General features: G+C 46.0%; 1 protein-coding gene across 4 annotated transcripts in view; it reads right to left on the bottom strand.

Annotated features, from left to right (window-relative positions):
• The window catches only part of AFF3 (ALF transcription elongation factor 3), a 557,646-nt gene that overhangs the window by 121,636 nt on the left and 418,215 nt on the right, over positions 1–17,795 (bottom strand). For all 4 annotated transcript variants that reach the window (XM_082427229.1, XM_082427230.1, XM_082427231.1 and 1 more), the window contains one exon: positions 922–973. In XM_082427229.1, coding sequence (XP_082283355.1) covers positions 922–973 — 52 coding nt within the window. The remainder of the gene's footprint in view (positions 1–921; positions 974–17,795) is intronic.

The raw sequence follows: 17,795 nt of genomic DNA, 5'->3' as shown, positions 1-17,795 counted from the left end.
TCTCTTGGTACATTATGTGCATTTGCATGTCTAGACAGCTGCAACACCTGCATGGCATTCCATGATACCTCTGTATAAAATTCACTATTCCAAGATCAACTGAACAGTATACATGTCGTGTATCACGTGTAAAAATGACACAGAAAACCTCTCTGAATTGTCTTTATACCTATCACGTTTATCCCACCTTGACACGATACAAAACAGGTGATGAGACAAAGGAAACAGAAGTGGAGGAAAATCTGTCTTTTCATGTTTTCAAACTTGTTTTAAAATACAAACATTTCCTGAAATGCAGAAGTGAGAGTGATGAATGTTAATTGGGTATTTTTTCACCTTAACTGACTGATCAGAAGAGTATTTATAAACCCCTGACTGATGTCTTGAGCTGATAAATCAACACCAGGGGAGAACATTTCAAGCACATTTATCACTTAAGACAAACAGGCTATTCCGAGTGCGATTATTTTTTATTCATCGTTTTAGCTCACCCCTACCTTTGCTTCTGCTCAATGTTAATAATATCTGTATAAGACTTCTCAATATTTAATGCTAAAGCATGCTTGTTGCATGCTGATGAGGTGAAGCTCACACATTTGATCTCCAGAAAGCCAGTAACCTTTCCAAAAAGAAAGCTCTATCTCACATTGAAGCCTGATCCCAGGCGGCGTCCTTATAAATAGCTGCTGTTGGCTTCGATGCCATGAAGATCACAGAATTACAGTTTTAAGGGAAATTAAAGCCAAGATATTTGAACAGACTGGCCCAATGGCACAGAATCTCGTAATCAGCAGAGGATACCCAGCGTCCTAGAGCATCACAATTGAGCATTTGTACGACTCAGTTAATACCCAGGACAGTCTACCAGATTGGCATCATCATATCACATTCAGAGAACCGCAACATCAAGGAAAATCTTACCTGTTCATTCTCCTCTTCATCGCTACTTAGCTTAAGGTCATCTTCTAGCATTCTGAAAGAGGGAACAAAGAGGCACAGATACTTAGCAAATTCAAGAGAATTTAGCACCAAAATACCTGTATTAGAGCAATGTTTCAGTAATGAGCGTATTAGATTTCCTAATTTAAAAAAAAATGTTTCCTTTTGCGCCCTTTTCCTCTGATGCACTTAGGAAATTACAAACTGCCACATCATAAAAATAAACCCTCACAACAGCCAAAGGACGTTTGATGAGCTACTTCAAGAATATGAGGTTTTAAACGAACAGAGTCAAATAGGTGCTTTTGCTTGTGAAGTTGTAATTCCACAATTATTTGTCCAGTGTTTTCCATGTGGCGGGGGCTGAGCTACATCTCCATCACCGTTCGTGGGAAGCAGAAGGAGAGAGCGGGCAGAACCCTGCCAAGAGCTAGAAAACCACAAACTCAAGTTCTCAGAGCAGCTGCTGGGTCTTCCCCCATCAAAGATCTGGAAAAGACAGCTGCCTGAACATCCTACCGGATGAGGAAAACCAAATAGAAGGAAACTTTCTGCAAAGACTCTGGGGAGGAACTCCCCAGCGCCCCCTGGGTCCCTCAGCTGCGTCATGACAGCCGCAGCGGGGTAGCTTACTTTTGGGTCCGTAAGAGTTAAAAGTTGAAAAAAAAAAAAAAAAAAAAAAAAAGAATTTGAAAAAGAATGAATATATGGGTATGTATAACTGAATCACTTTGCTGTACACCTGAAACTAACGACACTGTAAATCAACTATACTCCAATATGAAATTAAAAAAAGAGAGAGGATATATTAAACAAAATTAAATTAAAAAAAGAAAGAAAATTTCAAACATTATTTCTGACGATGATGAAATTGTATTCTTATCAGCATTGCTGATTTATTTCTTTGTAGAATAATAGTTTTCAGATGAAGTCATTTCAAAAGAAGTCTCACTCAGAAGCGTGTTCTACACACAGATGAATGCAGAGCTCTTCTGTCTGGAGTGAGGGGAAGAGTCCGTCTTTGGATGGACCCTGGGGCTCCAGGGATCAGTCTGGAGGCCACTGAGTCCCTGTGTTTGAAGCCCTCGTTGTCTTCTCTGAAATCACCTTCCAAGTCCAAAGACTGACCCCTAAAATGTGTTGTTTCCTACAAAAGCCAATTATAGGCCTACTGTAGATACATTCCTCTGAATATTTTTATAAGTAATTTCAGTGACTTTTGGGGTGAGCTTGGGGTAAAGATCTGCCAGGGCAGGGCGTGGGCCCACTTCTGCGTCTCACGGCTGTGTGTTTGGGGCAAATCAGTAAACGGCCCCGCCCCCAGCCCCACTTCCCTCTTTGTAAAATGAAAGGTTGTGCTGGACCTCTCCAAGGTCCAGTCCTCCTTTAGCGTCCGAGAGTCTGCAAAATAAATTTGCCCCCTATTTCCTAAAGTAAAGCAACTCCTGTATTTGTTCTAAAGAGCACAGTTGTGAAATTTTAAAGCAATTCTTGGTGTACCATTTAAGCCGTAACCATTAGGACACCAAATCCCCCCTGGCTACAGCTATTCTACCAGTAGCAAGTGGTATCCTTCTTTTATTATTCAAACCAGAAGCAAGCAAGCCAAACACTGGCAAAGACTGCACAGCTGCACCTCGACTGCCCTTTACGTCTGTGTGGCACGTCACTCATTTCCCTTGACCTCACAAACTTGAACCTGGGCTTCGAAGAGAAGAGATACTGGTGATTTATTATATTAGAGTGCTGTTTGGGGAGAATCTAGGAGAGGACGGTGTTTCCTTTGTCCTGGGACACTACTGACCAGCACGGTGACGGCACAGAGTACAGTACCAGTTGGTTGGCTGGTCTGGGCAGCTACCCCAAGACGATTTGTTTTTGTTTTTGTTTTTGGCTGCATTGGGTCTTCGTTGCTGGGCATGGGCTTTCTCTAGTTGTGGTGAGTGGGGGCTGCTCTTCGTTGCGGTGTGCGGGCTTCTCATTGCGGTGGCTCCTCTTGTTGCGGAGCACAGGCTCTAAGCGCACGGGCTTCAGTAGTTGTGGCACGTGGGCTCAGTAGTTGTGGCTCGTGGGCTTAGCTGCTCCGCGGCATGTGGGATCCCCCCGGACCAGGGCTCGAACCCGTGTCCTCTGCATTGGCAGGCGGATTCTTAACCACTGCGCCACCAGGGAAGTCCCCCCAAGATGACTTTCCTACCCAAAGGCATAAATACGTTTCTGATGAAAAGGACCAGAGAAGTCAGGACAGTTTCCTACCCCAACTCCTCACTCCCTCTTTTGGGGTCAGCTGCCAACTGCGATTCGGTTTAATCTCAAGGACTGCCCTGTACACACTGGGTGTTCAAAGTGTGGGTGGTCCCGTCGGGGGATGGGAAGGGGGAGGGAAGGACACACAATCGTTGTTAATGACTCCCCGTTAGATGGAAGTCACGTCAAGGGTGACTGAGGAGTTCCATCTGCGTATGGGCAACAGCGTGGACAGATTTGAAGGCCATGGCCAACTAGAGCAAGATGCCCCTAAATGCCCCAAAGCAAGGGATCTTAGCTTGGCTGCATACCCGTCTTGTGACTCGGTTACCACATGAAGCTGGCACAGTAAAAGCTGTGTGTGGGGTTCCTTTTAAGGTAGGGAGTGGAACTTGTTTTGTTTATTCTAGGTGCACGCTAAATGCGTCAACACATGAACATGTGTCTGGTTCACTCTCAGGCTGCCTTTCACACCCCTGATCCTGGGAGAGTCACACCTCTGGGTCATGGTTTTGTCATTTCTATAGTGAGACTCAGCTCCCTTGTCATCCTTTCCAGAAGAAAAGCAGTCAGAGATCCACCTCGCTTTGGGAATAGAAATTATCACTGAATTTACCTCTCTTATGTTAAAAAAAAAAAAAAAAAAAAGATTAATTGTGTTTCTGGTCTGAGATCCAAAAACAAAGGATCAAATGTAAAAATATTCTGTATTCAAGAGAGGCTTCGAGAGAAGTTAGACTCCAATAAACTTCAGAATGTCTTGGAAAAATGGGAACACCGGGTCTGACAGCTCATTCACATCGCACAGTAATCCTGCCAGCCTGCTGCTACCAGCACGAGGGACCGCATTCCTGGAACAGACGGTCACCACCGCCCGGCGCCCCAGACCCCAACAGGCGTGCGCTGAGACGACTCAGTCTCAAGGCCACCCAAGAACACGCCCGGCCCTTCTGCATCCTTCTGGTCACAGCGGAGTCCCTGTGACTCAACCTCCAAAGCACAGCGCTTGCCCCTTTTAATGCCGGGAAAACCAGAGTGGCTTCTTAGAGAGGCTGAGGAGGAGCTGAAGAAGATGTGAAGTTAGAGGAGAACACGGAAGAGCTGGGACCACTGAAGAGCCCGAGAAGGCTTCCCCGGGGGCACAGTGGTTGAGGGTCTGCCTGCCAATGCGGGGGACACAGGTTCGGGCCCTGGTCTGGGAAGATCCCACATGCCGCGGAGCAACTAGGCCCGTGCGCCACAACTACTGAGCCTGCGCGTCTGGAGCCTGTGCTCCGCAACAAGAGAGGCCGCGATAGTGAGAGGCCCGCGCACCGCGATGAAGAGTGGCCCCCGCTCGCCGCAACTAGAGAAAGCCCTCGCACAGAAACGAAGACCCAACACGGCCGAAAATAAATAAATAAATTAATAAATTAAAGAAAGAAAAGAGCCTGAGAGCTGTACTCATTTGGTGAAGGCCGTGTCTGCCGCCATCGAAGCACACAAATGGCACCATCGGAGCAGTCTGCCCCCAAATCTGATCCCACCTGCTTGACAACATGTTTATCATCTGTCTATTTTCAAAAGGAATCACACTGGCGTAAGTAAATTGAACAAGAATAATAATAACAAAAGTTTTAAACCAAGAGTGAAAGAAAATGCAAAGTAAGTGTTGGTTAGGACACAGGGCAGAGATGGAGGATACCATACCAGTCAGGATACCATCCCTGACTCTGTTTCTGAAAAAGGAAGGAAGGCCACGGCTCTGATGCTCTGAAGCGCTGAGGATGGAGACTGGGCTGGGTCATCAGCACATAAGTGCAGGGCCCATGCTTCCGCATCACACTGACTCGCAGGGCGCCCTGACGCACCTCTGCGTCCCTACACACCCCCCATCTGAGCACCACCAGGCCTTCCTCCCGATGGTGACGCCCAGCCACCCAGAGCCACGCTCCTTCCATGTCCCTCGGCCCCCCCGCCCCTTCGTGTCCCCGCAGCACCCTCCTAGGTGTCCCAGCTCCTGTCCAACATGACCTCATTCAACCCTACCTCGAGGTGGGCGCTGCCGGGGCAGCAGACCTCGGGGGTCTGAGCACAGACTCTGGAGTCAGACTGCCTAGGAGGAATCCTGGCTGTGCCACTCAGCTAGCCCTGCCTCAATGGGTTTTCCAGGGAAATCATTACACAGTCCTTGGAAAGTGCTTAGCATAGAACCTTGTGCGGAAGCAACATTCAACACATGTTCATTTTTCATTAGTATTCCTCTTTTACCTCGGAGGGCCATGCCTTGGAGCATTTAGGAAACTTGCATGCGTAAACAGTTTGGGACAGAAGATGTTTCTGTAACGATGCCTTAAAACTAAGCCATTTGCTCTAGTTTCAGGCCATCTTGAGAAGAAAAGATGACGTTTTCTAGAGGTTGCAGAGGGGGATATATTTTAGGATATAACTGCTGCCATGGTTGATTGATCTGATGTGAGTTCATGCCTGCAGAGGACAGAAAACATGCCCACCAGCCTGAGTGCACAGGGGACGTATCCTGGGAGCCTGTGGTCGGCCACACAGCCTAGAGTACCCACAGCCTGATGACAACAGGGGACACTGAAATAAAATAGGTAATAAAATCAAACTCTGCGAATGAAGGCCAGAGAGCAGAGGTGCAGCCAGAGGTACAGAGAAACCTGGACTTCGTGCCCTGAGCACCTGAGTTGTTGTTACATTGTGTCCAGAGCACTTCCGGTCAGTGCCTGGTGGCAACTTCACAGTGGGGTCTGACCAGACAGATGACTTCACAGTGGGACCCTGACAGGACCGAGGCAGGATTTTTTTTTTTTAAACATGCAATTAGGTGATTCAGATTCTATCCATTTCTCACTGGTGAACTGTGTAGACAACAGTTTCTTAAAATTACTGTCCCAGGAAAATTACAACATGCCCCCTGAACACCTGGTACAAAGGGTCAAAAGGTCTGAGCCACGGGCTGAAGGCTCTTATGCTTTCACGCAGGGACAGAGGGTCCCATGGGAACTGTGTAAACGAAAGGGTGTGTGGAGGTTTGCCTCTGAGCTCAGATCGGGGAACCCAGTACAAACATTTCCATCTGTGGTTTGCCAAGGGCCACCTCAGGTGAACCTCTCTGTTTCTGGAAGTGAAGGATGAATGAAAACACTGCCTCACCACCAACAGTAGAACTGGCATTCAAACTCCCAATCACCTACACAGTCAATTTTCTACTGCGTTCTTTCAGTGGTGGGCACCTATCTTCGGAAAGCATACTGTCTCCCAGGGCTGGTTCTTCTCACACATTACATTCAAATCAGCATTGCCATTTTAGCCATTTTTAAGTGCCTTAAAATTTTCAAGGTCTGGCCTAACGAACTCTCACGGAACCCAGTTGCCTCATCTGAAGGTAAGGCCCTCAGAAAAGGGAGGAATTCAATACAACCCTTGCAACTTTAATATTTGATGATGGTAGCTTCCCTGTGTGTACTATTTTTTAATTGAGCAGTAGACAACTTTACGTTGTAGCTAGTGCTTTTATATATATATATTTTTAAAAAAATTTATTTTTGGCTGCGTTGCATCTTCGTTGCTGTGCACAGGCTTTCTCTAGTTGTGGCGAGCAGGGGCTACTCTTCGCCGCGGTGCACGGGCTTCTCACTGCAGTGGTCTCTCTTGTTGTGGAGCACAGGCTCTCGGCACGCGGGCTTCAGTAGTTGTGGCACGCGGGCTCAGTAGCTGTGGCACGTGAGCTCTAGAGCGCAGGCTCAGTAGTTGTGGCACACGGGCTTAGTTGCTCTGCAGCATGTGGGATCTTCCCGGACCAGGGCTCGAACCCATGTCCCCTGCATTGGCAGGCAAATTCTTAGCCACTGCACCACCAGGGAAGTCCCTGGTGCTTATATTTTTGAGTTCCACAATTTCTCAGGAAGCAGAAATAGTAGCCTACCCATAACAGATGGCCAGCTGCTTCTAGGGCTCATCTGTATCTTACACAGGTATTGCAAACTGGCACATTAAATACCTTCAAATGTAATGGCAGTCATTTCACAGAGCAGCAGTTTTTAATTAATAGGGTTTCCTTGGAAATACTTGTCATTTGGGGCCCTTATCAGATCTGAATCCTTTAGTCCTTTAAAGTTCATTTCATTTTGCTATGTCTTAATGGCTTCTTGAAAATCTGACTTTTAAATGGGTTGTTTGGTTTGCAGATTTGTTTCTATAGCCGGTGCTTCTACGATCTCCACCTATTTGAGATTTAAAGCCAAAGGCAAATGTTTATGAATCCCCATTAAACACATTCATATATGCAGAATGGATAAAGAAGATGTGGCACATATATACAATGGAATATTACTCAGCCATAAAAAAAATGAAATTGAGTTATTTGTAGTGAGGTGGATGGATCTAGAATCTGTCATACAGAGTGAAGTAAGTCAGTAAGAGAAAAACAAATACTGTATGCTAACACATATATATGGAATCTAAAAAAGAAAAAAAAAAAAGGTTTTGAAGAACCTAGCAGTAGGACAGGAATAAAGACGCAGACATAGAGAATGGACTTAAGGACATGGAGAGGGGGAAGGGTAAGCTGGGACGAAGTGAGAGAGTGGCATCGACGTGTATACACTACCAAATGTAAAATAGATAGCTAGTGGGAAGCAGCTGCATAGCACAGGGAGATCAGCTCGGTGCTTTGTGACCACCTACAGGGGTAGGATAGGGAGGGTGGGAGGGAGACGCAACAGGGAGGGGATATGGGGATATAAGTATACGTATAGCTGATTCACTTTGTTATACAGCAGAAACTAACACAACAATGTAAAGCAATTATACTCCAATAAGATGTTAAAAAAAAGATTTTCTATAGTGCATCTCATTTAAACCTCACAACAACCCAATGATTAAATGATAGTACTACTAAAAGAAAACCATATTCATATACGCAAATATCTATTCTAACAATTAGCCGTGCATGATAAACCTATTCGTTATGCAAGTCCACCCCTCTGAAGGAATCCCCCAAGCCATCCTCTCCACTGCTTGGAACACAGGAGGAGAAGTTATAAAACTCATTTCATTGTTTTTGAAGTCCACTGCTCTGTCAGGGTCAGTGCTACCATCTGCCTGGGCTTATTTTCAAAAACAGTTGACCACCTTCCTCTCCACATTCGTTCAGAAGAATTTAGCTCGCGCCATTCCCCAGTTTAACTGGGAACCAGCACGGCTAGGACAGGCTCAGCCTGGGGTTGGTGATGTAGTGCATCCAAGGCACAAATGAAGGAACTTAGTCTGGAAGCCAACGTAGAAATCAGGAACGAGACAAAGGGTGGTCTAGATGACCTGAGAGTTTCCAGCTCTGATGCTTTCCTACCCGGGTTTCCTATCTACATCTTTTGAGGCAATGTGGAGCATAGGGAGATAGTTTCTGTTCACACACATCTTCTTCCTGGACCCCCTCTTCCTAGGATTGGTTCTAGCTGTCAATGAAATCACAAGTGATCTTCTGATTCTGCCATGTTCACCCTGGGGCGAAGTGTCCTGTAGCTCTTCTGTTTAAGGACAATAGGTTCCAATGGTCCTTTTCTTCCGCTTATACGATGAGCCCACCTGCGACCTTGACACAGGCCTGTTTTCCCTGGGGGACAGCATCTCATTTCCTGCTACTTAAGACCCTAGCAAAAGCCAACCTCATTCAGGAAACCTGTCAAACCCTGGTGAGATACGGGGTGAACGTGTGTCTTCAAAATCTCAATCAAGCAACTGCCTTTCCAAATAGTCCCATATCTAGTATATTAATATAGAATAAATGGAAATCAAAGGAAAGTGAAAATCAACACTAATAAAAGGACACGGGGGCTTCCCTGGTGGTGCAGTGGTTAAGAATCTGCCTGCCAGTGTAAGGGACATGGGTTCGAGCCCTGGTCTGGGAAGATCCCACATGCCACAGAGCAACTAAGCCCGTGTGCCACAACTACTGAACTCTGCGCTCTAGAGCCCGTGAGCCACAACTACTGAGCCAACGTGCCACAACTACTGAAGCCCACGCATCTAGAGCCTGTGCTCTGCAACAAGAGAAGCCACTGCAATGAGAAGCCCGTGCACTGCAACGAAGAGTAGCCTCTGCTCACTGCAACTAGAGAAAGCCTGCGCACAGCAATGAAGACCCAACACAGCCAAAAATAAATAAATAAAATAAATTTATTTAAAAAAAAAAAAAAAAAAAGACACAGTCCGTGGTACTAGAGTGTGGAGTGGTGGAATGAGGCTGGCCAGCACTGAGTCTGAGTTCAGTCCATAACCAGCTCTGTAAACGTGGGCAAACTGTTCACTCACTCTGGATATTATTTCCACATCTCTAAAATGAAGCTGGAAAAAAATGACCTCTACAGCCTCTTGTGGCTCTGAATTCTGACTCTCTGCCTTTACCAATGGGTGGAAAGTCCAGTTAGATTGTTGGAGATTTAGAGGGTTCCCTGGATCTGAGCTGATACGACTCATAAAAGTAAAACTGACAGGTTGGAATCTGAGTCAAGATCCACACTGGGGTCAGGAGCCTGGGGTGAAGTCCGGTTACTTCTCTGAGCACTTACTTCCTCGTATGTCAGGTAAGACATTGCCCATCGCTGTTCTAAAAATTCAACAGAAAATGGACATGGCAGTGCTTTTAGATGGTAGAGTGCTACGTAGAGTGTTTGACTACTTCTGGAAACATTTCGCATGTGATATGGTGTGTAGGACAGAGCCTCGCCCTCAGGCAACAGCCTGTGAATCTGTAATAACAGAGCAGCTTCCCGTGGACCAGGAACAAAGGCAATAATCAGACTGGACCCCGGTGCTCCTGCACCAGGTGGCCACGAGGACTGGACTGGGAGATGGTTCCAGTTCCCCAACTGGGCTTGAGACCAGGGAAGTGTTCTTTCCTCTGTTACAAACTAATCAATTGTCTCTAAGGTATTTTCTAGACGCTTCCTTATTACAGTGAAATGTGACCCCAAACCCACATCCAACAGTTTTTGGGTAGTTAAAAAAACTAGATTCATCTTTTTCTTTTCTCCTAACAGCATCTGCAAATAAAGTCAGATGACACATATGCTAAATGATGAGCAGAGCAACAGAGCAATTTGCTGAGCCCCCAACGAGCCTTCGGCGAGTCCTCTAGGCTCTGGTCCACACACACGAGAAGTATACACCCTGTCAAACGCTCTGTGTCTGCAGAATCCTTCATTCTGTCTAAGGAACAATGTGTCCCCGAGCTCCACCACGAAGGCACATTTAGAAAAGCATGAAGTCACAAAACATTCTTCCAAGTAACTGAAAACGAGACGCTAGCGGCCAAGTGTACCGAGGAGTTCCTCATCAGATCAGTCCTCTGGGGCAGGTGGACTGCCCCAGGACTCGGAGGTGCGGTGGGAGAACGTTTACAGAGAAAAGCGGCCTTAGCAGGCCACCTGCCCTGACCTCCAGCCCCTGGGGAAGCAGGAAGCTCCCTCCACAGGCACCCTGGGAGTCAAAGCTGGGCCAGTGGTTCTCAGACTAGAGCAGAAGTATCATCGCCTGAGGGCTTGTTAAGACACCGGGTGTCCGGGCCCACCTCCAGGGGTGGGAAGGGGCCCCCAAATTTGCATTTATAGTAAGTCCCCAGGTGATGCAGAGGCTGCCGGCCAGAGGCCACATTTTGAGAAGCACTGGGCTAGGCCATCACCTCCTGCCCGCAGAGGTTTATTACATCTCTAGTCAGCTACTGAAAGCTGAGAGCCTGTGATATGGTCCCTTGAGCCACCTCTGACGGCATATTGGGGCCTGTGGTCTGGGTGGATGGGTGGGGGGCCTGGGGCCCTGAGGATGTGTACTCCTCCCCAGATCTCTCCCAGTTTGCCCTGGCCCACAGGGTAGGACCCCAGAGAGGACCAGGGACCCCCTCCTCTCACCCCCAAATCTGCTAAGGAAAAGAGCTCATTCATTCAACCAACTGAGCCTGACTCACTGAATACAAGCTCCAAAGGCTCTGTGCCTGCCCTCAGAGCGTCAGGTTAGCAGGGGACAGAGACAAGTAACCCAGTGATTGTTATGCGGTGGGATGGGCCCTCGAGCAGAGGAGGAGGAAGGACCCGTGCTGGCTTCAGACTCCTAAAGAAGTCAGATGGAGTCGGGGAAGGTGACCCCCGAGCCTGGCATGCCTGGGGATGGAGGTAGGTTATATCCTGCACTCCCATGATGTTCTTTTCTTTTGGAAAAGTGATATACACACAGGGTTCCAATGCCACCCCCCGACCAAAGAAAAAATCCAGGGAAATGTCTACCTCCCGTCCTGTCTCTACCTGCTCACTTCCCACTCTTTCCCCCAAAGTCACCACTGTCTGTAGTTTCTTATAGATGATGTCCGAGTTTCTTTATGCATTAACCAGCAAATGGGAACACAGCACTTTGGACCCCTTACAGTCAGTACATGGCATTGGTGGATGGATGTAAGGTTAACGGGACCCTTGTTATCTGGCTGCAGCAGGCAGCTCTAAGACACTCCCCACGATCCCAGCCTCCTGGTACTGTGTCCTCCCCACCCTGAGTGTGGCTGGACCTAGTGACCTCCTTCCAGTGAACAGAGTAGGGCAAAGTGATGGGGTGTCACTCGTGAGAGTGGGTGACGTCCACCTGCTGGCATGCCTACTCTTTGGCTGGTTTGCTTGGATGATGAAAGCTGCCACGTTGGGAGCTGCCGTACGGAGAAATCCCCATGGCCGGGAGCTCAGGGGACCCCTGGCCAATGGCCAAGGAGGGAATGAGGCTCTCAGACCAATCACTGGAAGGAACTGAGTCTGGCCAACAATCACGCGATGTGAGCTTGGAAATGGATCTTTCCCTAGTCAGGCTTTGAAGTGACTGCAGCCCCGGCTGACACCTTGATGGCAGTCTCTCCAGAGACCCTTGGCCGGGGGACGCAGCTAAGCCATGCTCAGATTCCCGACCTACAGAAACCAGGAGATAACAAATGCCACTAAGTTTGGGGGTAATTTGTTGGCATCGATAAGTAACTGGTATGCCACTGGATGGTAGTAAATATTTAGTGTGTCCCTTTTCAAGGTCACTCCCAATTGCTTGAGCTAAAAGCATGAACAGACATCATTCAAACTGTCTCACAGAGGTATAACGCAAGCCTAACAGGTCATTAAAATGTTCTAATAGCCACGTTAAGAAAAAGTAAAAGCAGGTAAAATTACAATATATTCAATATATTTAAGCCAACATAGCACTTCAAGGTGAAAACATACACATTTCAAGGGCTCAGTAGCCACGTGCGGCCAGTGGCTGCTGGACTGGACAACACGGGCTCAGAGCTTCTGCAGAAGGTGAGGGGTGTTCACAACTCCAGAAGGTGTCATGTCCCCGCCTCCCCGCAGCTCTCCTTTGCCTCTTGCAGGGGTCAGTCTTCTCTACAATTCCTGCCTCACAGGGTGCACTGGACAAGCCTGTGAAGGTAAAGGCCCTGGTAACTTAGAGTGTGGAGGAGCTGAGCGGGAAAAAGGGAAGGCTGGTCAGAACTGATTGCAACCGCACACCCCCAATGACGATTCCTGGTGGAGACAGGGATTCCAGAGGCCTGTTTCTGAGCCAGTTGAACGTGTCAACGACCCATCTTGCTCCCAATTCTGATGATGCTATCTGCTCATGGCATGGCACGCCATGATGTCTTACAAAACAGCTGTAAGGCAGAAACCAGCGCACAGCTGCAGGTGGCCCACAGAGGGGTAGGCTCAGGGCCACGCGTTTAGGAGCCATGGCCTCGGAAAACAGAACAGGGGCAGCCTTGCAAATACACCTTGTAAAACGCTGACCACTTGGCAAGGGAAGTCTGTCCACTTTTTGCTCTCATTTATCGCGTCCCCACTTCTGTTGGATGTAGTAAAGACACATCTCACTAAAGTTATTTGAAATATCCCAGGTTTTTTTTTTTGGTTTTGTTTTTTGCTTATTTTTTTTTTAGTTGTCTATTTTAAAAAGTGTGCTCGTTGTTCTTTTTACTTGGAATTACAATTCCAAGGGGACTAGATAAGGGATCTGAGCAGCCTGGAGGGAACTCTTTGTCTGGGAGAAATGGAATGCTGGGCCCAGTTTCCCTGAACATCTCAGGACTCTTTCCACCCAGAAAGCTGTAAGCACCACACACAGTTGGTGTGATTGTGAAAATATGAAGATGTTCCATCTTTTCCATTCAGGGCACTGCAGGCCACGGTTGTAAAGTAGCTTTCTCCGAACTGACTTGAAAATTGCTTCCTCCTAAAAGAATTATAGGGAAAGAGGGCTGGACGGACTTGATCATTTCTATCAAAAAACAAGCTGGACTCTAGAAAGAGCACTTTAATAGGGAAGGCTTGATCCTCAAAGATGGTTTTAAAATTCCTCTCTTTGTTCGTTACAAGAACTTTTAGAAAATTAGCTTCTGAACTAATGTTCTTGGTATTAGAGGATTCCGTTTCTAAGGCGTAATGAATTCAAGTACAGAGTGTGAAAGAACATGGTCCTTTTTCGGCAGAACTGGAAGAGAGGTTGGGGGACCTTGACTGGGAACCTTTGCACAGACTTGACCATGGGCATTTCTTTACATGAACCTCTCTGAAGGGAACTGTGTACCTCCCCTGAGGGGAATGAGAAACGAGACCTGCAGAGATTAGGCTCCAGCCTGTGAGGTCAAATGTTAACGGCCAGTAAACTAGTAAAGCGGTTGCCAATTCTGTTGGCTAACTAATGCTTTGCTTATTTCATTCATAACTTTTGACAGGAAGAATGTATTGAATCTAGAAGGGTCATACATACGGTGGGCACAATACCAGTTTCTGCATGTCTGTGGCTATTGTTATTGACAAGTTGATTCCTGAGACAGCCCCTAATTAAGAGATTTAATTGAACAGATAAACTGTTAGGGTTAGGAAAGAGAACCAAGCATAATCTCCAAATAAGCAAATGCACACATGTTGAACTATGCCCATGTCACATGTTTCCTGAGTATGGCCCTAACATGGTGGTTTCTAAACTTTACTGCACACTGGAATAACTTGGGAACTTTGAAAAATATTGATGCCTCGCTCCTACCCCACCCCCATATTCTGATGGAATAGATTTGGGGTGTGATCTGGGCATCCAGAGTTTTAAAAGCTCCCTAGGTGATTCTGATTTACAGCAAAGCGTAGGAACCACTATACAATAGCGTCAACTGGATAGTCTGCAGAGCTGAATATCTTGAATAGCTCTGTTCCCTGGATCAAGTCCCGAACTCTGAGTTTTAGTTTGTCCGCTAATAAAATGGTATGACAGTTGAGACACAAATGAGACAATAAAAGTGAAAGCACACTGGAAACCGTAAAGCCTCCGAGGGGTTTCTCAATGATGAGGTCAGCATTACCCGTGGTGTTTAAACACTGATTCGTGGGCCTCCTTCCCAGAGACGCTAATTTAATTGGTCCTAGATTGGGCATAGGCATCGGTATTTTTGACAAGCATCCCAGACGAATCTACTATTCAGCCAGGGTTGAAAACCACTGCCTGATTCCAAGTGAACTTTCGCCTTCTCATTAAAACCATCTGCAATCCACAGAATAGAATTCTCCACATCTTATCTGCCTTTGTACAGAACTAGTGCGCTGTATTAAGATTGTGTAACAACTCAACAGCCTCCACCTTTCCCCCTCCTTCCATTTGAATATGAATGCTTCCAGGGGAGGGGTGTTATTTCCTGAGTACCTAGGGTAAGGCACAAACCCATCCTTACTGATGAGTTAAGGAGTTATCATTCTGTGTTTCAGAATTCTTCAGTGATTGTTTTCAGAAATCATAGGCAGTGCTAGGGCATCTGAGATCATTTTCTGGCCTGTTCTTTACCCTCTGGGAGGAAATACAAAAGATACCATAGGTTATCCTGCCTTCCAAGTTCTCTGGAGAAGTCCCCAAGGTTTCTTCAAGACAGTACAGCACAGTATGCAAGGTTATCTGTGGACATCTCAGCATCATTTCTCCCTTGGAGCACTGCCCTGTTTCACAGGGGCTAGAGGACTGGGAACTACATTTCCTACGTGCCTACCTGCAGGGTTCTGAGTTAGATGTTGCCAATGAGAGGCACCCACATAGGGCTTGGAAGGCTGAAGGGTAACAGAAGCCATCGTTGTACCGGGGCAGTGGAAGCAGGTGTATAAGCTTCAGCAGGTGGCAGATGTGAGGTTCTGCCAGAGGCTTCCAGGCATCCTTCTGGGAATAAAACCTGTAGATGCTGAGATGTCTGTTAGCAGTTCTCTACAATTCTGGCATTTACTGATTTCCTGAACTAATCACTGATTTCCTGTTGGCCCCCTGACCTTAGATTCCCTAGCCCTCCTGAAGGACTTGGAAGGCATTCATGCCCTATGTTAAGTGCCCTCCTATTAAAACACCTAGAGTGGTTTCTCTTTTCCAGATTGAATTCTGACTGGTATGTATAGTAATTACGAGCCTGAGCTCTGCAGTCAGAAAGCCTGATTGATGGATTCATATCCCGGCTCTGCCACATACTAGCTGTGTGTCCTTGTGCAAAGAACTCAGAGTTGCTCTCTCCGTTTCCTCATCTTTAAAATAGACAAATAAGAGTGTTTACTCCCAAGGAATGTGGGAATTATATGGGGGAAAATGCATAAAACATTTTATACAGTGGCTGATACATAGGAATTACTCAATATTCAACATTAGTATTGGAATTTTACTACCCATTCCATCTCGTAACAATCACCAGGCTATAACTTAAGTCCATTTAGTTTTTTCTAACAGAGAACATAAACTTCTTAATTTATTGACCACCACCAGTGAACCAGGTACATTCTAGATGCTCGAGATAGAAGGTTGAAAAGTCTTTGCCTTCACATGGTTCACTGTTTATTGAAGGGAAAGACAGATAAGTAAGCCTAGTGAAGTGATAAAAAGTGGGAGTACAGACCCCCATCTTCTTTCCTTGTCAGACAATCCTGGCCCCTTTTTTTCTTTCCTCATAGGTTTTATTCTCCAGTCTTTGAAACACCTGTATAGTCTTCAATATTAGTTCCCCAATGTCCTTCCCAGGGTACAGAGTCATGTGAAGGACAAAGTCCACTATCCAAGCTAACTCAGTACTAACTGGAGGGGGGAGAAGTACCTGTTCCACCTTGGAAGTCAACAGTTCCTAAGTTTCTCTAATTAAAGCTTTCTCCACTTTAGTTCATTGAGTTGCTCCTGCCCCATTAAGTCTTTTTTTTTCTTTTCTTTCTTAAACATCTTTATTGGAGTATAATTGCTTCACAATGGTGTGTTAGTTTCTACTTTATAACAAAGTGAATCAGCTATACATATACATATATCCCCATATCCCCTCCCTTTTGCGTCTCCCTCCCACCCTCCCTATCCCACCCCTCTAGGTGGTCACAAAGCACCGAGCTGATCTGCCTGTGCTATGCGGCTGCTTCCCACTAGCTATCTATTTTACATTCGGTAGTGTATATATGTCCATGCCGCTCTCTCACTTCGTCCCAGCTTACCCTTCCCCCTCCCCGTGTCCTCAAGTCCATTCTCTACGCCTGCGTCTTTATTCCTGTCCTGCCCCTAGGTTCTTCACAACATTTTTTGTTTTTTTTTAGATTCCATATATGTGTTAGCATACGGTATTTGTTTTTCTCTTTCTGACTTACTTCACTCTGTATGACAGACTCTAGGTCCATCCACCTCACTGCAAATAACTCAATTTCGTTTCTTTTTAAAGCTGAGTAATATTCCATTCCCATTAAGTCTTGAGGGAAAGAAGCCACTGCCTCTCTGTTCAGGGTATCCATAGGTCATTTGAGACTTATGGAATGTTAACCTCCTATGCTGTGTGGACCAAGATGACCATTCTGGCTCCTGTGATTATGGGCAGAACCAAGCCGGAACCGGATACTGCAGGGATCCAGCCAGCGCTCCACCTCCAAGCTGTCCACCTCTGGAACATATGCCCTCAGGACTTTCGGCTGCCTATGCCTAGACGCAGGCTTCTATATGAATCCACTCACCCTCTCTGCCACAAACATAATAAGCGGATCACTTAAATGTAAAGAGAAGGAAAAGCCATTTATGTTCCAGGTTAAAGAAAAAGCATCCTATTAGCTATTCATTGAACTGGGAGATCGGTATTTGATCCTCAAACCAAGGCATTTCCGTGAATTCACCTTTAATGCTACCATTTTTGTAGTACTTTGCATGTTATCTCTGACGCTTCTAGAACTATTCACTATAAAACTAATCCAGGTGGTCTGAATACGTAAGTCAGATAACCTCAATTAAAAAAGAAATCTCAGAGGGGATATATGTGTATGTATAGCTGATTCACTTTGCTGTACAGCAGAAACAAAACATTGTAAAGCAACCATACTCTAATAAAAATTTTTTAAAGATCTCATATATATATATATGTATATATGTATATATACACATATATACACACACACACATATATATATATATACACACACACACACACCACCAAGACTAATTCACCACTTTTTCTTTTTTACAGTGAATAGGTTTGAAAATTAGGTCAATATATGAAATGTTCTAATTTTCAGGTGGCCTAGTCAAAAAAAACCAAAAAAGAATGAAATAATGCC

The sequence above is a fragment of the Balaenoptera physalus genome (assembly GCF_965194825.1).
Source record: "Balaenoptera physalus genome assembly, chromosome: 15".
Lineage (NCBI taxonomy): Eukaryota > Metazoa > Chordata > Mammalia > Artiodactyla > Balaenopteridae > Balaenoptera > Balaenoptera physalus.
The sequence above is the reverse complement of the archived record's forward strand: the minus strand, read 5'-3'. Positions and strand labels throughout refer to the sequence as shown.